Source organism: Chionomys nivalis, chromosome X (assembly GCF_950005125.1).
Source record: "Chionomys nivalis chromosome X, mChiNiv1.1, whole genome shotgun sequence".
NCBI lineage: Eukaryota > Metazoa > Chordata > Mammalia > Rodentia > Cricetidae > Chionomys > Chionomys nivalis.
In genome coordinates this window covers 118,307,397-118,332,380 of record NC_080112.1, presented here as the reverse complement: position 1 = coordinate 118,332,380, position 24,984 = coordinate 118,307,397, and the positions used below count along the sequence as shown (strand labels likewise).

At 45.6% G+C, this 24,984-nt stretch overlaps 1 protein-coding gene across 1 annotated transcript in view; it reads left to right on the top strand.

Annotated features, from left to right (window-relative positions):
- Nucleotides 1–401: 401 nt before the first annotated feature.
- Lonrf3 (LON peptidase N-terminal domain and ring finger 3) overlaps nt 402–24,984 on the top strand; it is a 38,952-nt gene continuing 14,369 nt past the window's right edge. Inside the window, exons 1-7 of the mRNA XM_057759423.1 lie at nt 402–1,400; nt 4,066–4,184; nt 7,047–7,169; nt 11,397–11,552; nt 13,476–13,722; nt 14,427–14,517; nt 22,500–22,614. Coding sequence (XP_057615406.1) covers nt 590–1,400; nt 4,066–4,184; nt 7,047–7,169; nt 11,397–11,552; nt 13,476–13,722; nt 14,427–14,517; nt 22,500–22,614 — 1,662 coding nt within the window. The 5' untranslated portion in view covers nt 402–589. The remainder of the gene's footprint in view (nt 1,401–4,065; nt 4,185–7,046; nt 7,170–11,396; nt 11,553–13,475; nt 13,723–14,426; nt 14,518–22,499; nt 22,615–24,984) is intronic.

The following is a 24,984-nucleotide window of genomic DNA, read 5'->3' as shown; positions in this document are numbered from 1 at the left end:
CCCTGGAGGGGAGCCTGGCATTCCAGCAGATCCTGTGCCTGGAGCCTATTGGGACTGGCCTCTGCGGCTGGCAACGAGGACCTGTTTGCTGGCTACTTTGGAGGTGAGATGGGATAGAGTTTAGAGATGGAAAAGCGCGAAAGAAAAGGTGGCATTCCTCTTCCTGGTCCAGAAAAGATCCAGGTCGCGAGTGGGAAATAAAGAGTAAACACAAACAACCTCGAAAAAGAAGCCAAGAAACACGAAGCCAAAAGAAGCAAGCACAACACTGTTACAAAACTGTCTGGTTTTGTAACAATTTCCCCGCTGCCGGCCAATGAGCAGCGTGGGGGTGGAGTCACGTGGTGACGTTTTATATAACACTTTGCTGAGACAAGACAGTTATTAGGCGGCGCGGGGCAGCCGGCATGGAGCTCCGGGAGACGAGGCAGAGCCGGGCGCACTGCGATCCCGCGTTCACGACAGCGCAACTCATTTCCGTCCGCCGCTCCTTCCTGCGAGTTTCCTGTTCCTAGACGCCTCTCCTCCACCTACCCACCAGCAACCTCCGCAGGTCCCTCTCTCTACGGATTCTTTTCAGACTGCACAGATGTTGAGCTTGCCCGCCGAGCTCGGCAGCAACAACTTAGAACTGGCGGAGCTGGCGGAGCCGGAAGAGCGGGCGGCATCAGTCGCCCGAGGAGACTCCGTAGCCCACCCAGAGGCATCTCCCGAGGGCTCTGAACCTCCCCCGAAGCAAGAGATGGAACAAACACCGCCACCGGGGACCTCGACGCCGGCAGAGTGCAAAGTCCTGCTCACACAGGCGAACGCCTTGGCATCCGGAGGGCGCCTTCGGGAAGCCCTCGAGGTATACAGGCAGCTCTCGGAGAGGCAGCAGCTAGTGGCCGAGCAGCTGGAGCAGTTTGTGCGCTGCCTGGCTCAGAGCGTCCCGCAAAAGGAGCTCGTGGTGCCGGCGCCCTCGGATCAGAGCGGCAGCTCGAGCTGCTGCGTGGCGGCCGTGAAAAAGGCAGGGGAGGCTGCAGCCGTGGTCCCCGAGGTATGGGATGGCTTTAAGTGCCGGAAGTGTCACGGATTTCTCTCGGACCCCGTGTCCTTGTGGTGCGGCCACACCTTTTGTAAACTGTGCTTGGAACGTGGGCGGGCCGCGGATCGGCGGTGCGAGCTCTGCGGGGTCAAGCTCTCGGCTCTTATGGCCGGTGGGAGAGCACGCGGGTTGCGATGGGCTGGGCAGCAGGCGCCCCTGAAACTGCGAGTCAACGTGGTACTCAGCGGCCTTCTGGGCAAGTTGTTCCCAGGCCCGGCACGAGCGTCGCAACTCCGGCACGAGGGAAACCGGCTGTACCGCGAGCACCAGGTGGAGGCGGCTCTGCTCAAATACAACGAAGCAGTTCGGCTGGGTGAGTCCTCCGCGCCGCCACCGGGCCACGAGGGCTTGGTCACGACACGAGGGGGGGGGCGGGAGAATGAACCCAGCTGCGAGGTGGGGGATGGACGGGGCAGAGTTGGGCGCGCGCGCGCGCGCGGGCGAGGTGGGGGAAGGGAGAGAATGGCCCGTGGCCCACGAGGAGGAGGAGGAGGGACCTTTCTAGGAGTTTGTCTTTTCTACTTTAGCTTTGTTTGGCTGTTCCTTGGTCTCTCTGGTGCTATTGCTTTTTTAGTTGTTGTTCATTTCCGTATCTCCTGTTTGCTTTTGTGCTTCTATGCCTCCCGGCCCCAGTTTCTCTGTTTCGTCCCATTCCTCTTTTTTTGCGCGTTTCTTCTCATCTTTGTCACTGTTTTCTGCCTTGCTTGGTGTCACCGTCCCTATTTCTCTGTCTTTCCTGGACACTTCAGCGCTCCCTCTTACACCTGCCGCTACCTTCCCTGCCAGAAGAGGAACTTGGCACTGTTTCTCAAACTCCCACGCGGTCCTCCCGGCTTTTGCCAGCCAGAAGTGGCCCGCCGGCGCCCGAGTCCGCGGCTCCCGTCTCTGGGAGTTGTCCCTTCCGGGGCCGCGGCTCCCCGTGGGGTGGGTCCGGTCTGGAATTAGGTCAGGAGAGCACTGGTTGCATAAGGACCTCGAGCCGCCCGGGCCGGCGGCCCCTCCTCCGCGCGGGCGGGCGGACGGGCAGGCGGGCAGGCGGGGATTGTGTAACGCTGAGGTAACCGAAGTGGGCCACGCTCGCCTCGGAAACCATCCCGCGAGCGTGTGCGGGGGGCAGAAGGGGGGGCTCGCTCCCCGCTGCCCTGTGACTCATTGTCACCGCTTCCTATCACACGATCCTTGGCTGAAATAGATGCACTTGCCCCACCCCCTCTACCCGCCGCAGTCAGACAGCCTGCGCCCTGACATCGAACCCTTTGACCCCTCTAACCCAACGGGCGGCAGGACCAGTCAACTTCTTGGAATTCCCAAGGAAACAAGGGACTGTCTGCACAGGGGGCATGCCTCTGTCTATCTTCTCCAAAAGTTTCCAGTAGAGGAAGGGTGGGCTCTGTAACTTTTAAGGGCAATGCGGGAAGCCCCACATCTCTCCTGGAGTGGATGAGGCACGGGAGTTCTCCCGGGGACCTGTTTGCTCCACCAGCCTCCTCCTATTCAGACCTAGGAAGTGGCCTTGGAACCCCAAGCTGGTGCCAGCACCTCTGCAGGCAGGCTGGGCGCGGTGTCCAGAAAAGCATGCTGGGGAGGAGGCAGTGGGGCTAAGCAGACAGGGCTGTGGGATCCTAGGGCGCCCTAGACCATCTCTGATAGGTGGAGGAGGGATAGGAGGGAGTCTCCACATGTTGAATCCCGCTCAAGCTAGCAACAGGTAGTGTTGGCGGGAGCAAAACCAGGGCTGACTGGACCCCATGACCGAGGGACACAGACCTACTCACAAAACACATCCTGTGTATGCCTGTACAAAACAGGCTCTGAGCTGCCGGTGTGCAGTTCAGAAAAGTGACAGAGAAGAATGCAAACTCTATGCTAAAAGTGAAAAGCAAAAAATTGGCACCCAGGTCATCTCTGAGAGTACTCCTGAGGGATGGTCGGGGTAGAGGTAGATGTCAGAGCCCAGAACTTGAGGAAGAATGCAGCAATGTGAATGGAACAGGCTCTGGCCACTTATGAATGGAATTCCAAGGGTGGCTCTGTTTCTTTCATCCATTCCCCAAAGGCTGGCCAGGAAAGCCCTTTCTCAGGGTCCTCTTCTATCACCACCACCACTTTTCCTGGGAGCATCTTTCCTACACTTTTGTTAATTTCTTCAGAGCAGTCAGGGCAAAAAAAAAAAAAAAAAGGCAATAGTACCGTCACCCTGCTAAGAGGAAAAGGGACCTCTTCAACCGACAGTATGAAATGTATCCTGGAAATGGCTAGTGTCTTATTATTCGAAATGCTGGGCCCACACTCAGAAAAGGAACTTCCCTTCACCCAGGCCTCAAAAGATTAACCAGCTGTGTGACTTCTAGCCCTATCACATCATCTCCTTGGCCTTGTTTTTCCTATCTAAAGAATGGGTGGGTTGAAGACCTGTTCAGGCCTGAGCTCTAGTGATTCGGTGATGGTGAGGGTAGGACTCCTAAAAGCCTTGTCAAGGTGCTTTTTCATTTGGCCATCGACGGGAGGATGGACCTGGTAAATGCGTATCTGTTTCCTCCAGGAAAGCTTCATATGCCCTGACCATATGGTGGTTAATGCCACAGGTAATCCCCGTCTGGAATACTAACATGGACTTGTCTTGTTAGATGTCTGGCTGCCTCTCTTCCCTGGCTTTGTTTTCACTCAGAAGCCAGGTTGCTGGACACTAGCAGCCTGCATCATTCATCTGGCAGAAGAGCACCAGGGTTTTCTTTAGGGAAAAGTTTCTAATGTATCATGGACACCACACCACCTAGCGCCAGCTTGCAGAAGGAGGGCGACATTATTCGTTTGCATGGAGAAGCTAGGGTGTAAAAGTCAGGCCGATATTAGGACTGGAAATGACATTTAAGCCTTTGGGTCCAGTGGAAAGAGCTTAGGATCCATCCTCATACAGGACTTATCATATGCTTGTGCTGGGGGCCATTAATGAGGGCTTTTTTTTCTCATTTCGGCAGCTCCAAATGATCATTTGCTTTATAGCAATCGGTCTCAAATTTATTTCACCTTGGAGTCTCACGAGGATGCACTGCATGATGCAGAAATAGCATGTAAACTTCGGCCAATGGGTTTTAAGGTGAGTGTGGGACAGGAGGGATGGGAAAGGGGCTGTCTGCAGCCACGGATGGGCAAGAAGGCTGGCCCTCTGGGCCAGGAGATATTAGAGCCTGGGCAGTGCAGGGCATCCATTGGTAAAGGAAAGTATAAGTCTGCAAGGAATCTTAGTAAGTCCACCTTCAATTGGTGACCTTAAGGATAGCCTTGTCTTCGTTTTTTTCCAAGTATGGAATCAGTAGCCACACAGCCTGACTTCGTGTCTCAGCTCGTAACTTTTCTTAACTGTATGGTCTTGGGAAAATCACTTAATTTCTGTGTCCAATGTCCTTATTTATAACATGTTTATATTCAAGGCAACTACTAAATGAGGTTGTCGTGGGGATTATACAAGATCATGTAGAGAAGATGCTTGGAACGATGCATGTAACATTGTATAAGTATTTTCCATCACCACCACCATCATCATCACTCTTACAATTTTCTAGGGAAAATAAGGAGAGGAATCTGAGAAAGATATTGCTGCCCTGGTCCTTAAGAGTGTCTACTGATAGCCAGGCTTCTTGGGAGCTTAAACAGCTTTCTTTAAAGCGATTGTCAAATTCACACAACAGTTGTGCCATTTTGAATCATTAATACAGTCATTTGCTCAATGCTTGCAAAGTGTGACCATGGGGAAATGGCTGCACTCTCCGACACTCACGTGTTCTTATTTGCTATACGATGCTAGTGCTATCGGCCATGATCGTTTTGCAGGTATGTGTAAGGATCAAAGGTGAGAAGAGAAAATTCTGCAAGCTACAAACTTTATAGGATATTGGTTTAAGGACCTCTGTCTACAGCCTGAGGATGGGAAAAGCAGTGTCTCCAAGACCAGGGCCACTGTGCCTATCTGACGGTCACAGGAACAGGTATCCTCTGAATGCAGAATGTTTCTCTGACCTTGGATTAGGCACCACCTTCATAGTCTCCAGATAGCCTCCCAGTGGGTCTAATTAAACATACTTCTCTGCAGCACTTTACGTGCAAAATCACACTGAGCAGGTAAATACTACAAAACCGTTTACATCAGTTTAGTTCAGATGTTGCTGCCCAATGAATTTTGTTGTTGAACCTATGAAAACATCGGATCATTGAAAGTTTTACAGACTTAGGAACTTCAGAGAAGGCCTGGTGAAGTTGGGTGTGGTGGCACGCACTTATAATCCAAGCAGGATCCGGAGTTTGAGGTCAGCCTGGAGTATGACAGCGAGTCTGTAATATTAGAGTGAAGCTCACTGGTCTTTCATGAGAGCGTTTTCGTGGATGGTAATGGATCATTGTGTTCTCTTTCCCAAGGAAGACATTTACAGCTTAATACAAGTCACCAGTGCCTTAAGTTGCCATGGGGACGGGCTATCTAACATGAAAGCCTTGGGGTAAGGGGGGCTTCCCTGCAGCCTTTTCTACTGGAAAACTAAATCTAGATACCACGATGGGAAGAGGCCTGAGAAACATGTTGTAGACATAATGAGAAAAGGGGTTTCTACAGTGAAGGAAGAACTGGTATAAGTACTTGGCAGGGGTTTCGTTTTTTCACAGCTGGGAGGAAGAGGAAAGGGAAAGTTCAGAGAACTCTGTTGTCTTGGGGATTGAAAGGGTCGAATGCTCTGATTTCTGTATTTCCCACTATTCCTGGGTGAAATGCCATAAGGCCAGTAGACAACCCAATTTCATCCATCCATCCAGGGCTCTGTGTCATTCAGTGCATCTTGCCGGCAGTACAACTGTCAGGATAAGCTGGCCACCCTGAGAAAGTAGGCTGTGTGAGTCGCACTGGATTGGTTACTAGTCACCCAGAGGTCTCTGCAGGTTCCCAGCACTGAAGCTGCTCTGCAATGACCGACTAGCATTTCTCCAAAAGGTCACTTTTGGCAGGAGCAAGAAGGAGGTGTGGCAGCCAAGATTTGGATCCAGAAAGAATTGAGGGCATGGATAGAGGTCCCCAAGAAGTTTGTAGCTGTGGCCACTGCTCAAGAAAGTAGATCCTAGCCAGGTCCTGACACCATACAGCCACACGTTAGAAGGCAGAGGGATGCCTGACAAGGGATATTCATACTAGGCATTAAGAGGGGGCAGCCCCTTTACTCTGTTTTTTTTTTTTTCTCTTTTTTGCCCTTCTCAGGATTGCTGCTCAGGTCCTTATACAGAATTTAGTCCGGAGCACTTGGGTTTAAATCCGGAGGCCATGAAACATCCTTATATCTATAAAGTGTGCAGCAACAGAGGAAAAATCAGCTATGTTTCTAGAAACAAAAACATTGGCTCAGTGACTGGTCTTCTGGAAGGCAGTCTGCCTTTGAGAGGGAAGAGCACTCTGGAAGTTCTCAGGCCACAGTTTCAGTTTGAGATTGCTGCTAGAGAGACCATGGTCTTTCAGGTCTCTGTAGAAGTGATGGGCTCTCATGAGCCACCACTGTCTTACAGACCAGTTCAAAGAGAGGCACGGCATCTCTGGATGAACATCGAAAACTGAGCTATTAGAGTCTGTCGTTAAATGGAGGCTCTGACATGTTTGTGATGCTCAGTTGTGGGGTGAGAGGAGGTAGTAAGCCTAGGAGCTAAGAATCTTGGCTTTGTATATAGTCAGTCTCGGGTTTAAACTTGAACTTTACAGCTTTCTGACTGTTGTACTTTGTTTAAGTTATTTCTCGGGATCCCCCTTTCATTGCCTTTAAAATGGGATTCATAATAGTTTGCCATTGTTACTGGTACAAAAATCAAAGTCTTTTGACAACACTCCACCTGATAGGGGCTACTCGGTAAGCACTCAGCGATCGCTGTTGATAGTAGCTACATTAAGATGGTTATTAAGATGTGATTGACTGCTAACGTTTTCTTCCAGGCACACTTCAGAAAAGCACAAGCTTTAGCCACCCTAGGCAAGGTGGAGCAAGCACTCAGAGAATTTCTCTACTGTGTATCCCTTGATGGAAAGAACAAGCAAGCCAGAACTGGCGCTCAGAGGGTGAGTTGAATAATCCAGTGTCAGCTGCCTAGTGGACCCCCACCACTTTGTCTTCCTAGGGAGAAGGATGAAGATGCGACCCTCCTCAGTATCTGTGATCCTGAGTGGGTGGTTCTCTGGGTTTAAGGGTCATGAGAGAGATGCCAACTGATTGCCCAGAAGCACTGCCACTCTGGTATGTACTATCAAATTGGCAGCTCCTACTGTTTTTGTAGGAGCCAGTGATGAATGCTTTGCCTTAGAATCAGTGGGATAGAAACCACACTGAGCCAAGTAAGCTAACCTGGTGGTGAAGGGTCACTGAGGATAGTCTGCTTGTCGATGAGAGATCAGGAGCTAGGGGGTGGGGACTGCTTGCAGCTATATGACTTTGCTTTGCCTGAATCACACATCTCATCAGTCACACATGGAGGACAGCTCCCGGGAAAGAACACTGATGATCTCCACATTGCTTGCCACATACAGAACTCAAAACTTCACCTCCTCTGCTAGAAAACTCAACCCAGTATCTCAGAAATTCAAGTCAGAGTCCATTATGAAACAATCCAATTCTTGGGCCCGGGAGATTGCGGCCGTAAAACAAATACCATGAGAAATACCAAGAATTTGGCTGAAGGGTCAAACATCCTCATTTGATCCTCAAATGACTTTGTCATTTATCCTAACATATTCTTCTGGTGTCTGGAAGTGAGATGCTGACATTCAGTGGCTGTATTTTGTTTCCTGTCCCCATACACCATTCACCACCAGACCACAAACCCTCCTATCCATTTATAATGGTTTGACAGGGAAAGGGAGGAAGAAAGTGAGCAAGAGACAGAACTTGTTTCTGAAGACTCTAGAACGGAATATTTTAGCAAAACTGATAAAGTTGGCAGAGGCCAGACTCTGGATTTTCTGACTCTGGCATAGAATTCCCTGTCTAGAAAAAAAAAATTGGCCTGGTTTGTGTATGTGGATAAGGTTTAATTGAAAGGGGCATGGCTCAGGTAGAATTATTTAGCAATCAGTGTAGTCTGTTCATAGTCTAACATGACCTGAGCATTGCCTATGTAAGCCACTTGGTTGGTACTCTCTGTAGAAGGTTCCATATCATCCCCATAACCTCGCTGTTATTTCTCACCATGTCATAGATGAGACATATAGGTGAGGACTCTAAGGCTCAGTGACTTTCTTTCGTTCATTTCTCGGGTGCCCCAAGAGGTTCTGGTATTATAAGCTGAACTAACTTCTCTCTTCAGTTTGCTTTTAAGGATGGCCTGTTGTCATTTCGATACCTGTTTGATGAAAGACAAGGCATGTGGGAGACTCTAGAGGCACAAGAAGGCCTAAGTTCCTCGTGGAACTTGTAATATTGTGTTGGTGAATATGACTGCCAGACAATATAAATGAATGTGTGCTTAAATTAATGGTTATAAAATTCTGAAATTAATGTAATAATTTGGAGGCAATTTTTATGCTGAGTGTCATGGGGCTATAACAGCCATTTAAATACAGTGAGTGGCTTCAACTGTGTGTTCACTGGATTATTCCAGTTATAGGGCTAAACATTTGCAAACTGTCCAGATGCGCTAGACATCGATAAGCCTCCTTAGAACCCACAGCCCTATACTTTATTTTAAACTACAGATTCTTAACCCAGTTGGGTCTTTGTCTGGCTGAAATTATATCAGAATTGACTTTCATTCATGTGGAACGATTATTCTCACTGAAAGCTGACCCTAACTTGTGTTTTCCAGAACCATTGAGAAGCTCTGGTCGGAGATCTTAGGTAGTAATGCTAAGAAGGGCACGGTTGTATTATTCCTGCCTGGTTGCTTTTGATTCTGACTCCTGGCCTCATTTTCTTCACACTACCTTCTGTCTTTTCAATTTTGTACCTGGGGCCTATATGGCCCCCTTCAGGGAGACTGTCTCAGAAGTGGATATACCCTTTTGGGTCCCTGAGTAGGGTTTCTGTGAGCCAACATTGATTCCTAGGGATGAGTTAGCTCTGAGAGATTACATTTATGACCCTGAGTATTGTGTGCCTTTCCACCTTTGTCAGCTTATGCCTCGAAAGTAGGGGTTTTAACAGTGGAGGGAAACAGAAACATCTCTCTGAGGAGTTGAGGCCCCTGAGTGCTGGATCTCATCCTTGGATGTAGAAACACCTTCCTCACTTCCATGAGGGTGATGTGGATTTAGTAGGCATTTATCTCTGGCTGGAGAGAAAGACTTATTTCGTGACAGACTTCCAGTGCTGAGTGAGAGGAAATAGTTTAAGGTTCAGTCCCGTGGTGGTCTGCAGAGAACATGAAAGGACGGGTGCGATCAGAGAGATGTGAGTACTGAGGCGAGGCAGCTCTCAAGCTGAACTTTAAAGGCTGAGGAGGGCTTCTGTGCAGAGAAAGCGCTGAGGCAGAAAGGAGCATCACGAAGAAACTGCGAAGGACAGACAAGAGAACAAACCAAACTTTGTGTTTAGTGTTTTTTCAAGTTCTCTTGATAAAGTAATGCTCCCGATTATGTAGACTGAACTACAGTGTCAGGCATTCTCTAGCGAGTCTCCAAACATGGCAGGGTCGACTAGGTGAGAAACATTTGAGTGCCTTTGAGAAGGCCATTGACATGCCCTCTCTTTTGCTTTCTCTCTCTCTCTCTTTTTCTCTCTCTCTCACACGCACACGCACACACACACACACATGCACAGGTAGATACATACATACATACATACATACTTACATACGGTCCCTGACCCCTGATTGGCACAGGGGAGAACTGAAGCAAGAATGCGAACAACTAATGCTGCAGCTTGCACTCAAATGCGTTCCTTTGTCTCCTAGACCCTTTCCTTCTACTCAACTTCTCCCTCATCGGTATATCCGATTGGAGGCGAACCTGACACTTTATACAGAGATGACCAGGAAGAGGAAGAGGCTGAAAGGAGAGAGGAAGTCTGAGCTCTGCTTTCCTAACATTTAATCACTCAGGTCCCCAGCTCTGAAGGGATTTTAAAAATCCAGGTGTGATGATGGGGGACTCGAAACAGACAGACAAAGAAAAACAGCAATAAGGAACCCAGTGTAGATTTGTGGACCTCTCTGCCCACGAAACTACTGCGGGCTTGACTCTATATTCTTCAGCTAAGGTGTCCTCGTTTGCTTTGCTATTGCTGTGGTAAACTCCATGATCCAAAGGAGCCTAGGAAAAAGAGGGTTTTCTTTCTTTACACATTCTGGCTTATAGTCTGTCACTGAGGAAAGTCAGGGCAGGAACTCGGAGGTAGGAACTCCTGCAGAGGCCCTGGAGGAATCTGCTTACTGGTTTGTGTCTCAGGGTCACATTCAGCTACCTTTCTCATACATACTGGGAGCAGCTGCCCAGGGGTGACACTCCCCAGAGTGTGCTTGTCCTCGTGCATTAAGCATTAAACAAGAAAATACCCACACAAACTTGCCTACAGGCCAATCTGATGTAGGCATTTTCTCAATTTAATCACCCTCTTCCCAGGACGATCTAGTTTTTATCAACTTGACAAAAACAAAGAAACAAAAAACAAAAAACAAACGAAAAAAGCCACTAACCAGTACAGGCAGGCATCTCTTCTGAGTTAACTCCTATGTTTCCTTTGGTTCAGACAGATTTTCAAGCTCCATTGCAGGTATTTCTGCAAAATGGTGGCACCATAGAAGTGGCTCTTAACCTTGGTTAAGTAACAAAGGCATTTGTCTTGCCTTCTCTGGGTCATATTTCAGACCTTGGGGGACTGGAGCTGGACCCAGGAACCAACATTTTCATAAGTTCCTAGGTGACTCTTTTGATAAAAATACATGTATTTTACTTTTTAATATGTGTATGTGTTTGAATCTGTGTGTGGGTATTTGCACATGAGTACTGACACCTCTGGGTGTCAGAGGTGTCCACCATCCCTGGAGCTGGACTTACAGGTGATCGTGAGCCACCTTACATGTGTGTTGGGAATCGGACTCAGATCTTCATACAAAAACAGTATGTGCTCTTATTGAGTAAGTGATTTCTTTTATCCCTGTCCCCCGCTCCTAGATGATATTGATGTGTGTTGATGCAACAACCTCTCCTTAGTGTGTCTAGGGACACCGCTCCAAGGCTTCCTCAATGGAGTTTTGCCTTGCAAGCTGTGCTCTCTCGTCCCCCATCCCTCCCCCTTCACCTTAGTCTAGCACCTGTAGAAACTTGAGTAGTGAAGTCTTCTGTTTTATGTCACAGCTTCTCTTTAGTTTCTTTTCACCATCAGTCCCGGGGGAGTCTCAGGAACATTCTCCCGATATCCTGAAGCTGTTGGCACCTCACCCTAGATTAAAGGAACACGTAGAGTCAATGGCTACTGAAGGCACCAGCCATAATCTACCAAAGTTGTCACAGGTAAAACTCAACTCACCCAGCTCGCTCATGATGCTTCGTTTGGCTCTTTTGTGGGCACACGAGAAGTGAGCCCTACCTCTCCTACTTTGGTTCCTGAGGGAAAAAGAAAGATGTAGTCGGTAATGGCTGTGTCCTTTGCTTAAAGCTACAACTGGGAATTTCAGGCATGCTCCAAAAGTTGATTTATTGGTTAATTTATTTGTAGTCTTGGTCAGATCTGGAAATAGAAAGATTTGATAGAAGTATAAAGAGATTGGCCCACTTCCCTTGGAACCCTGTAATTGGGGTGTGCTTATTGGTTTCAGCTTTGGGGCACATTCAAGCTGATGGCCTTTGAGCACCAGTGAGAGCTTTGTGCAAGGGTGACTCCATTTGGGGAGCAAATGGAGGGAATTTCTTGTTCTTGCACTATGCCTTCCACATAAGTAGGCTTCTCATGCACATTTCTAGCAAAGTAGAGGTGCGAGAGTTGACTTGAGAGTGAAGACAAGTATTTGTAGTTTTCTTTGAAAACAAGGGAACAGAATGCAGAGGGATGGGGCATTAGGAGCTGGCCTTTCTAGCACAGGGTAAGTGGGCAGAAGTTGGGGCTCAAAAAAAAAACAGACTTTAAGCAAGATTTAACATTGAATTGCTGGGCACCTTTGGGGAGCAGTTTCCATTTGTGCCTGAAGTTCCTCACTTGTATATAAGCCCTGGATGCTCACGTCTTCCCAGTTTTTGTGACTGCTCTAGAGAAGGAATAAAACGCAAGGTGGCTGGATTTTCTTGGTAAAGGCAGAACTTGGAATATCTCCTGAAATCAGAGAGTCCCCAGTGGTCGTTAGTAGATGACTAAGGCAGCTAACACTAGGACCCAGGGTCTGCAGTGGGGAATTCTACTTGCCACTCAGTCTGAAATGAAGGAAACAGAGCTTCTGGCTTTCCAATGTGAGCAGACTGGGGAGCAGCAAGTGCATTTTCACCCAAACATTGTTTTGCAAGGCCTTGGGGTCTTATGTGGACAGTGCTCTGGGTTCATGGAAAGTCAAGACTGTAGTGTTATTTAATTTAGTACTTGAGAACCCCTGAACATCCAGGGAAGTAGGATGAGAAAAGCCACGTCCTCTCCTTTCCTCTCCACTTCTTTGTTTCTTCCCGCCTGTGTCCACTACAATTGCTGGCAAGGATAGAGGAGAAACAAGGATGGTGAGCCATTTGCTGTCAAATATTGATTTAGATTGCAGAAGAGAGTTTCTCCGGAGCACTGTGCATAAACACATCTTTGGAATTACTTCTAGTTCCGCTTCCCAATACCTTCCTAGTGGACCAAATTCTCTAAAAGGCTAGAGACCAGCTATTATGCCAAACTATTATGTCTCTTTTTCACACTTTTCACCCAAAATTGATGAAAAGGAATGGATTGTCCCCTGCTCCTTTGATGAGACTAGCATACAGCTCTGGAGCATGGGCTGCTTTGGAAGGCCTGTAGAGAGCTGGCCCCAAAGCCTTTCCTAAAGTCCTTTGAAGAATGGCTATGATTGACAGCAAGGATGAGAGGAAGTATCCAGTAACAGGATACCTCTCACAGAATGCTTTGCTTTCCTCACAGACCACTGGGGAGTGATTTGGATAGGAGGGAAGAGTCGTGCCTTCCCTTACAGTCCCCTTTCTCCCCTGCCCAGGAAGCTTTTTCCTCCCATGTGCCTTCTGGCCATGCCTAGGGAAGTCCCCTAACTCTATTTAAGCAAGGCAAGTCTTTGACATAGATTGGGTGTGAGCAGTAAGCCCCATGACTGGCCCTCCATTGAGTTATGTATCCACTGAGAGCTCAGGAGTGAAGAGCAGGATTATGTTGTTTCCTTTTTGTCCCCTCAGGGGACAATATTGGAGGACGATATTGGTCTCTAGTTGATTCTGATATCTGGCTTTTGCTTCATCTAGGAAAGTCCAGAGCTTCCGCACTGTTCAAATCAGGAGGAAGCAGCAGCTCAGGGAGACAGCAGCAGCCTGAAGAACTCAGCTCAAGTAAAGGTGGGGAGTCAAGAGGACAGTGGAAAAGATCAGAAAGAAGAGAAGCACAATACTGCCTCCATCAGGACCGGCAAATGCCAGGAAAAGAAAAGGAACCATTGCCAAATTGATGAAATCCAAGACGACAGGGACGTGCCTAATAAAGTCCCCAGACAAGGTACTAATTCCACCCGGGGAGAAAGGAGCTTAATGCAGATGACTGGGCTCACTGACATATGTAGTAACCCACGGTTTGTTTGTTTGTTTGTTTGTTTTTTGGTGGTGGGGGGGATCCTCTGGCTCTGAGTTTGTGACCTAGCTCTGGCACTCACCAGCTGTTAAATCCCAGGGGTTGCTGTGAGGTTTCTCTGAGTGTGCAGGGTAGCCACCACACAGGAAAGTGCCGGGTGATAATTAGCATCCATAGTCAAGACAATCCAGGGGTAGCACCCCATCAAGTAACAGCATCCCATGCTTCCATCATGTCACTTTCTTCCAGGCAGCCAATTCCTGCCCTCATCCCTGGTCTGAGAATGTAGGATGGGAAAGGTGTGGTCATGTCTCACTTAGTTGTGTTCTGAGAAGCAGGCTCCCCATCTTTCCAAGATGAAGTGTGAGCTTTGAAGCTGGCTCACTCCATGGAGTCGCCACTGCTGCTAATGAATTTGAATGCTCGCCGGGAGCTCTAGCCTTGGCCTTCTGTCTATGGAGACTGCTCAAACACCCTCTGGAAGCCCACTTTAGGGAATGCCATTGGCAATTGCTCAGGCAGCCACCAAATTAAACTCTGGAGAAAGTTTGAAACTTTTTTTTTTCACTCAGAAGTACTTGTCTGTAAAACCAAGTTGATGCAGCTCTGACTTGCTGTGTTCTAAATCACAGATCACCCTGCTGATGAGGGGGCCAAACCTGATTTCAGTATTCCGCCTGCATCCCTTGATGCGACTGACCTCGAATGCTCACTGTGTATGAGGTATGTGACGTGGGTCATCACTTAACTGCCTGCTAGTTCCTTCTCTTTGTTGACTGGGCCTTTCCCTCTAGTAATTCTTGAGTTAGTTAGTATGTAAAATCATGGCCCAGATGAGATGGAAATCACATTGTCACGAGACTGCCGGTGTCCCCAGCTTACAAATGGTGTTCTTTACATCCTTAAATCATGATTTCAAAAGATCTGGGGAGTAGCAAAGCAAAAAAGGTCAAAAACTGATGGACCACAAGTGGAACATGTCTATTTGGTCCTCATTAGATCTGATGTTGTTATGTATGACTGTACAGAAACAGGGCATACACTTTCCAGCTGGTCATGATCCCATGAACTTATCCTAGCCTGTCTCACATTATTGCTCGAGCCTTTGAGGTATTTGAACTTGTGACCCCGAATCTAAACTACTACATTAAGGACTCAAGGGTTAATATCAATGCCATAAGCATTTTCTTTGGAAACCAAATAGAAGCCTACATTGGTGTGTATTTTATGCTGTCTAAAGAACAGTACACATGAGTCTTGGCCAAGCATTTTCCTTCCAACTAGTATGTTATCTATACTTCCTCGGGGCTCTAAAGAGCAAATTATCTATATGACACACTTCAAGGACAAACAGAAAGATTCTGTTGTTGTGGTCTGGTCACCACCTTGAAATGTAATAGTTTATTTCATTTCATAGCTGTGGTGTAGTAGCTGAGAGAAAGGACTCTGAAGCCACTGTTGGGACCCTAGCTCTTCCCACCTACAGACTCTGTCCTAGAGCAAGTGACATTTTCTGCCACTCTTTTTTCTTTAGTAAAGTAGAAAACAGGGCAGTGAACTCCAGAGTTGTGATGACTGATTAAGAAAAACTATTTAATGCCTAGAGTAGTGTCTGAAATACAGGGAGTTCTCAAAAAATTAACTGTTTTTTCTTCTTACCTAGAGGTCTTTCATGTTAGATCCATAGACCTCCGAGGAAGATCTTTGTGTATATTCAAATAGATTCATGAGTTCACTGAAGTAATAAGCAAAAGTGTGTGTGTGTGTGTGTGTGTGTGTGTGTGGCTGTGCATATTTCTAAGAGGAAAAGCATATAGCATTCATTAGATTCTCAAATGAGGTGACTTTTTCCAAAAGTATTAAGAAAGAACTGAGACACTTGAACAAATGTTTGCCTGTCCTTTGCGAGCTTATACCTCTCCTATAGGTCATGTGAGTTTATATTCTGAATGACTTTTCTTAATCGTCTGATTAAGAATAAGGTAACTATTACCTAAAACATAGACTTTTCTTAGAGAAAATATACTTGGGTCTAGGGGAGTAGCTCAGTGGGAGAGCACTTGGCCACCATTCATGAGGTTCTGGATTTAATAATCAGTATCACAACGATAATAGTAAAATAATAATACACAAAATATCTGTCGTAGCAAGATTTGTTCATAAGAATAGGCAGGTCTTAGCCAGTCATCAAACTAAGCTACAAACACACTGTCAAGAGTCCGCTTAGGTGGTGTAGACAAGAGTGTGATGAACGGTAGAAGCGGATCCTTTACACTGCTTCATCCCACCCCTCACATCAGAGCGGCAAGTGCATCATGCTAAACCAAGGTAGGAGACAGCAAAAACCTGCTTTCAAGTCAAGGAGGGGCTCGGTACCCACTGCATCAGTGGCTCTAGAGCCCATGATAGGCACTGTGAAGTAGATTTAATTTAGCTTCCTCAGAAAGAGCAGGTCTTTGTTCTGCTTAACCCTCCTTAACACTCCTGCCAAAACCCGGGCGACCCACAATCAAACATACAGACTCATCCTGTTTGTGTTTTCCCTGTGGAATAAAAATCCTGAGGTTGAAATTCTTTTGTTCGTCTTCCTTTTCTTTTCCTCTTTCATCTTCTTTGTCCCTAACCACAAGGGACTTTGTAGAAGAGTTAGGAATTTGGTTCAAGAAATAAACACACAGAGACTAAGCACCCCGTCTAGTTCACACCCCCTAAACTTAAAAGCCACTGTGTCCCTCTTTCTGACCCCTTGTTCCGTCTTTGTCCAGAGTAGCTAGCTGTTATGTAGGCTTCTAAATTATAGCTAGACTCTCGCTGTCTTATGGTGTAAGGAACCTGGCTAGCCTAGAGGGCTTTTTGATTTGAAGCTCTTAACACTTCAGCGGTTGGGAAGAAACACGCAGCTTCCCTTCCAACAGGCTCGGTCTGGAAGTTCCACATCAGATGCCGACAGAATTTCTTTAGTGTGGATGCCCTCGCCTGTGCTTTTCTAGGCTTCAAAAGTTCCTTTTCCCACTTGTAGCCATTGGTAGTTTTGTCACGATTGTTGATGGGTTTTGTTTTGGCCCTGGTGTGTCTTTGGAGGAGAGGCTTTGTATTTGGCTACTTTTCTTGTTGCTCTGACTAAATATTTGACCAGAAGCAATTTCAGGGAGGAAGTGTTTATTCTGGCTTGCCTTTGGTGGGTTGGTTCTCTCATGGTGAGGCAGGCCTAACAGCAGGTGGGCAAAGTGTGGCTGTAAGATCAGGAGCCCTGCCTCTTGCTCACATTGAGTTCCCAATACACAGGAAACAGGCCGTGAGGAATGTCAGTGCTTAGCTCACTGGCTCCTTTTCAGTCAAGATCCCAGCCCAGGCCATGCATGGCACTGCCTACAGTTCAGATGGGTCTTTCCACCTCAGACTAACCTAGACAATCTCTCACAAGTGTCCTGGAGGGTTCTCTCTTTGGTGAATCTAGATCCGTCAAGTTGGCAATGGGTATTAACTGTCACAGGTCTAAAATCACAGGTAGTTTCAAGCTGCTCGGGTGTGAATTAGACATTTGTACTACCTGTACAAGATTTTAGACTAAAATCTAAGCCCTGGTGGAGAAAAGGTAGACAAAGCATGAATTTATACATTTTTATTCGAGAGAGGAAATAGATTGGGTTGTAAGTTTCAGAGGGAAAGGGTGGAAAGTGTGACTGGAAGCCAGAGGTAGCAGCCGGCACACACTGCAATCCCAGCACTTGGGACATTGATGTAGGAAGGTGAAGAGTTCAAGGTGATTTTTTGGCTACATAGTGAGTTCAAGGCCATTCTGGGCTACAGGAGGCCCTATTTTTCTAAAAAGTAGAAGAGTAATTGGAGGGTACATAAATGAAACCCCTTTTCTGTCTTCAAGTCGACACTGCTGAATTGGAAGGACTCCATTAAGGGAAGTCTGCCCCAGTGACCCCCACATCTCAGAATCCTGCCCTGCAATCATCAGGGGCACGAAATTCTCCTTGAGGTTTACCTGGCGTGCATCGCTCTAGCCATTGGGGCTCATCTCTGGGCTTCTGTAAAGCAATACCTTTGCGATAATTCTGTATTTTGAGATATGAAATGAGACTGTTTGCTATCTGAACTAGTTCTCTGGTGGCAGAGTGACCCTGGCGATAAGCAAAAGGATGAGTTTTATATATAATCTTGTTATAGCTCCCTAAGTCACTGGGTATTAAGGTAGTTTACTTTTCCTTTCCTTCTCTCTTTCCCTCCTGCTTCTTTTTCTCTCTTTGCTGTAACCTGATAGCAAAAGAACACAGTGCAAGGCTGTCACTGGTGAGGAAAGATAGCTCTTTCCAGATAAGCCAGACGTTTTATCTGGACTGACATCTAAGGGAAGGCATTTTTTTCTTACTATTGTTTACCACATCGCTCTGATAATGTGAAATGCTTTCTTGTGAGACAAGCCAGCCCTGCTCTGATTTAAAGCTGTCTTTCTGAAGTGTTTTCAAAATCCTTATCTTAAGTGGAAAAAGGACAGACGTCCCAGTATATACCGCTCTCTTTGTAGGTAAGACGCTTTTTGTGTCTCTCTCTGGAGAACAGAGGGAGGAGGGAGAGTGGCAGAAAGGGAAGAAGCAAAGTGTTTGTGGAAGTGCACTTGTGTGGGCAGATGTCGGCTGAGTGGCTGGATGCAGCTGAATATAAGGACGCATGTAGTCCTGGCTGTCTTGTAGACCGAAAGAGGAAGATTAGTTGTGGAGTCAGATTTGATTATATATCCCAAGCTTTCTGTCTACCAGCTAGCTGTGTACTCTTGGGCATGTTATCTCGTCTGCTTGCATTTTAATTTCCTCAGCAGTAAAATAGTTTATCATAATTGCCACTTATTAATATATAAAGTTAATTTTAATGAAGAATAGTGTTACACACAACCATAAATACAGCAGGATAAATATATTTATGGTCTTAAAAGAGCAGTAGTCTCAATCATCAAGCTCTCAAGAAAAAATAGTTTTGTATATTAGCAGTAGATAGAATTTATCAATCATCCTCATATGTATAATCAATAATATCTAAAAGTATTCAGATATCATGAGTCCGGTGGTATATGCCTATAATACCAATACTCAGAAGTTTGAAGCAGGTGAATTAGGAGTTACAGGCCAGCCTGAGCTACAGAGCGAGAACCCGCCCCTGAGAAACAGCAAGGGTGAGGAATCTAATCCCAGCAAGCAAGAAACTGAGGCAAAAGGCTTGCCAGTGCTCTTAGGCTAATGGTACTATAGAACAAGACCTTATCTTAAAAAAAAATCAAAGAACAAAGAATGGGTAGTGGTGGTGCGCGCTGTTAATCCCAGCACTGTGGAGGCAGAGGCAGGCAGACCTCTTTGAGTTCAAGGCCAGTCTGATCTACAAAGTGAGTTCAGGATAGCCAGGGCTATGTAGATAAATCCTGTGTCAAAAATTAAAAAAAAAAATGCAAACAAAGAAACAAAAAAGCCCAAACAAACAAAGATTTGGAGATGTGGTTTAGTGATAGAGCACTCCCCTTACTTGTATAAGGTCTTGGGTTTTATTTACACACACACCCTAAAACAGTCAAATTCACAGACTTCGAGAATTCAAGAAATAATTGTTCTATTTTGGCAGTTGTGGTGGTTTGATCAACTCGATGGTTCTTGAATCAGCCCTGAAATCATACTTCAGAAACCCATGTTGCATTGCAAAATATATATGCTCTGAAGAAAACATTGTAAAGACTCATGTAACCACTTGGTGCAAGAAGAGTAAGACCTCAGCAGGACCGCAGAAACTGTCCCTATGTCTTTTCTCAAAGGACCATACTTAACAACTCCTACGGTGGTTTCAGGCATTTGTATGGTCTACAGTCCTGTTTGGAGAGGCTTACTACGGGTGGCCTTGCTGGAGGAGGTGCATCCCTGGCGGCAGGCATTGAGTTTTCCAAACCTACCATCTCCAGATCACCCTCTATGTTACCTGTTGGAGGTTTGAGGGATGAGCTATCCGGTTCCAGCTTCCAGCTCAGCCACTTGGTCTGTCACCTGCTGTCCTGGCAGGACCCTAACCTCCTGGAACCATAAGCCTCATAGAAACTGTGTCTTCTATAAAGGTTGCCTTGGTCAGGGCGTTCTCTCGCAGCAATATAAAAGTAACTACTGCAACCTCCAAGCTACACTCTTGAGTTCTAGTTTGTTCCTTCTTATATGTTCGCCATGTGTATGTGCAGCTGTAAATGGCATACTCTGATTTGGCCTAAATTGTAAAACTTAGATTGAATTTTAGTGTATTTCTTCAGTCTGGTTGCTTTTTTTAAAAGTCCGTATCAACATGTAAGCGGTTTGTTCATTTTCATTAGCACACGGCGTCACATTGTGTGAGTTTACCACAGTCTTCTCGTTCTATTCTAAATGGGTACTTAGCTGGGCTGGCTCTAGTTTGGAAATATCACGGATGGCCACTGTTTTTGCGTGTGCCAGTGTTTGCCTGGTTTTCTACTAGGTTATTGGTTTTCCCTACTGCTTTGGGTGTGCTTTTCTTACAAGTTCTAGGTATATTTTAGATACAAGCTTTTTCTTACCTGGGCATGGCAAGCACTCTCCCCTACTAGGTGCCTTGCCTCCTTGCCCTTTTAGTTATGCTTTTAGATGAACTTAAAAATTCTTAATCTTAATGCAGTTGAAATTAGCGATCTTCTCACTTATAGTTAGTGTTTCTTTGAGTTTTCTCTACTTCCATCTCTGTTTCATCAAGATGTTCTCCAATTTTACGTTCTGGAAGCTGTTTTTCTTTTCAGATTTATTTTTTTCACATCACCTGGAATTGATTTTTGTGTGTGGTATAAAAGATGGCCCACTTTCATGTCTCTGTCCAGATAGCCGCTCTAGCCTTTATAGAGATTGTTTGTGCTTTCAAACCCTCCCGTGGCCCTGTTTGAAAATGTCACATTTGTCATAAGTCAAGAATCCATGCCTGGTTCTATTCCTGAGCTTTCTATTCTGTACCATGGATCTATTTTTTCTTGTGCTGGTACATACTGTTTTAACCATCATAGCTTTATAATAAATTCTGATGCTTGGTAAAGCAAGTCCTCCCACATCCTTATTCTTCAGATGTGTCTTGGCTCTCAGCCCTTTGTATTTCCTTATTGCATTTAGAAAACTGCTTGCCAAGTTTTTCCTCAAACAAATCAACCAATAAAATAACTCATTGGGATGTATTGAGGTGCACCAAATGTTTACAGTTCTTTTCTAATTGATTGAGACTATCATATCTGAGTCCTGTATTTACATTATTTTCAGCTCTCCCTTTCCCCCTCCAACTCCTCCTGTGTCTCCTTCCTCCTTCTCAAATCATTGACCTCTTCTATTGACCTCTAATTAAATATATGTGATACCATATACCATGAGGCTCACAACCTCTTGCTCTAAATTGAACACTCTTGGGAAGTCAAAAGAAGCTGGCCAAGATTTGTCTCATCTTGCTCAATGTAAAAGCCACTTGCTCCTCCTCCTCCTCTTCTTCTTTTTTTTTATTTATTTTATTATTATTTTTTTTTGAGACAGGGTTTCTCTGTGTAACAGCTCTAGCTATCCTGGAACTTGTTCTATAGACCAGGCTGGCCTCGAACTCACAGAGATCCACCTTCCTCTGCCTTCTGAGTGCTGGGATTAAAGGTGTGTGCCACCATCGTCCGGCTGAGCCCCACTTAATAGTCACCACCAGCTGTCCCCTAACTCTTGGTCCTGCTTCAGGTGAAACTCTCTTTACACAAAGTAAATCTATGCATCTCTGAATGTGTAGAATACTTTTTATTAAGGGTCCCCAGTTTCCCCAGATTGATTTAAAAACATCCTCCTGCCGGGTATTGGTGGTGCAGGCCTTTAATCCCAGCACTCGGGAAACAGAGGCAGGCAGATCTCTGTGAGTTCAAGGCCCACCTGGTCTATAAGAGCTAGTTCTAGGACAGGCTCCAAAGCTACAGAGAAACCCTGTCTCAAAAAACAAAAAAAAAAAACAAAAACAAACAAACAAACAAAAAAATCCTCCCTTCTGAAAGCAATAAGATCTATTAGGAATATGGTACATATAAACATACTTTTATTTGTAAGAATGTAAGTAGATATATGCACATGTTTTACACGTCTATTGATAGGAGTAAATGTGTTAGCATATTACTTACTACTGCTAGGAAAATTGTCTATCCACACAAGAGGCAGGCACATGTTTGTTACAGTTGTAAGAGCCTTCAGGACCAAATGTCACTTAAATGAAGGAAAGATTAAAGGTTAGCAAACAAATTGTGTTTTTTCCCATAGTAATATGGTATACAGGGTCTATGTGTGTGTATGTATGTGGCTATCTCTCCGTGCGTATCTGTGTGCTTACTGTATACTCAGGTAAACAGGTTGGCCAGATACTTTCTTAATAATGGAGTCTGTTCAGACACTCTGAGCACTAATCTGAATTTTTCTTAGACCAGACAGGAAAAGGGTAGAACTAATGTTACAAAATGATTTGGTTATGCCCTAAATATGAAGCTCTGCATCTTTCTACATATAGTTCAGGAATGAAAAGGAAAATGCTGGTGATGAGACACACAGAGTGCCCTCCCTCAGGTTTGGATGAAGAGTTCTGTGAACACTTATCCATGAATGCCCCTATCTTTTTTTTGAAATCTCATTAAAATTTCTTCTATTTCATTTTCTGAATTTCAGATTATTCTATGAGCCAGTCACAACACCTTGTGGGCATACCTTTTGCTTGAAGTGTCTTGAGAGATGCCTAGATCATAACGCGAAGTGTCCACTGTGCAAAGACTCTCTATTCCAGGTAAACCGCTCTTTCTTCCTCGGTTGTGTTAGCTTATTTTGTACTAACTCAGTGCTCAACTGGGTCCTAAGCCACTGTACTATGCTTGGTCAAAATATCTCCCCCCATCCCCCCCCCCCGCTTACCATCTGTTTATTTCTGCTGTCTCCTAAACATCCTTCCTCTCTCCACAAAGTCCTTCAGGAAAATGAGGCAACATCTAGCTTTTCAATAACTCTCAGTAATGAAGTTCATTTGTGTTAGAAGCAAAAACATGAACTAGACGATAAACACAAATCTTGGTTCTGGTCCCTTTGTGGCACTGCATAAACAATAATCTTGAGTGAATTTTGCTTCCACTATCCTTGAACTAGATAGCTCTGACTTCGGCATACAGTGATGTTTACTTATGCTTAAAGAGGTCAGCTGCTGTAGGCCCCAGCCACCACCTGCTCAGAGAACCATCTCAGATGTCAACGTGGTCTTTCAACAACTCCTCGGGAGCCACCGCTCTTATCAGCAGATACTTGTCAAGCTTCGAGGACTTGAGAGTCATCAAAATTAACAATGCAAGCGTATATCTTCATGTGGGCCTTATGGGCTTTCCTATAGCAAAAGAAAGAGATGTATATTGCTTCCCTTCCTTCAGAGACTCGAGGATCTCAGCTTACAAACAGTATTACTGTTGTTTTCCCCTTATCATCCCTGAAAAGAGGCCGCAGGAGCTGGGTTATCTCTAGAGAATGGCAGTGCAGGCTGGTAGTTCCAGGGTTTGGGAAACTAAGACAGTGGCATTGTGAGTTCAATGTCTACCTGAGTCACCCAGGATAGACCTTGTCTCATGAAGAAAAGTGACTATTTATAGGTTCTTTTTTAACAAATTTTATTTATTTATTTATTTAGTATATAATATTCTGTCTGTGTATATGTCTGCAAGCCAGAAGAAGGTACCAGACCCTATTACAAATGGTTGTGAGCCACCATGTGGTTGCTGGGAATTGAACTCAGGACCTTTGGAAGAGCAGGCAATGCTCTTAACCACTGAGCCATCTCTCCCAGCCCCCCTATTTATAGGTTCTTATAGGCCCACAGAAGTGCATGCTGAGCCTCTCTTACCTCTGACATTGACAAAAAGGAGCTAGAGCGAAGCCATCGTCCAGGGTAGCCTTGAGAAGGAGAATGGGAAACCGCTAATGGAATAGCTTCACTTAGATAAAGACGTGGGATTCACAACCTGATTGTAGATAAGATTCTCATGGTTCTTCTATTTAAATAAGATATCCATGCTGTGTTAGTTAACACCACGAAGTTCACACCAGCAGAAGGAGAAACATCTACCATATGCTCAGCCTCTAGAGAAAAGCGCTGTTACCATTTTAGGGTGTCCGCTTCCTGGAGTTTTGTTTTAGCATCAGCAGAGGGATCACTTTCCCACGTAGACTGCCTACCTCTTGAGGGACCGCTTTCCCCTAAAACCTGGGACTGGACATTATGGGTTTTTTCCTGTTGCCATGCAATGGCCGTGCCTGATAAGGCATCCAGAAGGCAGAAGCCGTGGGATCTCAGACTCAGAGGCTAGAAGATATTCTCATCTAGCTCTGTATTCATCCAGGGTCATACTTACACCATTTAACAGATTGATACATATTCCAACCATGTTAGTTGTTGAGTAGAGACTCCTGGGGAAGAAACAAAATTAATTGCCTGAAGCCAGCAATTCGGTACTCAGGAGCTCCCTCTCCTGAGTCCCACAGCAATCAATTCTCTGCAGATATTAATTTTTTATTTATTATTATTTGAGAATTTCACGAGTGCTGTATTTACTCCCTTTTTTCTCTCTCCTTCCATCCAATCCTGCCTTTGTTTCGTCCCCCCACTCCCTCTCAATTTTGTGACCTCATATTCTTTAACAGTGTTTAATATATGTGTGCATATACATATATAACTACGACTTTCCGAGTCTAGTTAGTGTTGCTCATACGCATGTGCTCTTGGGGCTGATCACTGATATTAAATGACCAATTAGGGGCCTTCTCCCTGGGGAAGACAGATCCTTCCCTTCCCAGCTGCCTTTAGTTGCCTGGAACTCCTCATCTAGGAGTAGCTTCATGGGATTTCCTCATTACACAAATAATAGGTTTTCTGGTGATGTCATTTGCTCAAGCCTTGTTTAGAGAATTGTATTATTGTTCAGATTTTATGGGTACAACTTTCCAGGCATATAGAGAAGGAAGCACACATCCTGGTCCTCTGGCTCTTACTGCCTTTCTGTCCCCTCTTCTGTGATGTCCTGAGCCTTACATACAGGGATTGTGTTGTAGTTGTTCAATTGGGGATGAGCAGCCCACAATGGATTGTTTTCTACATTTTGACCAGTTGTGACTTTCTGTA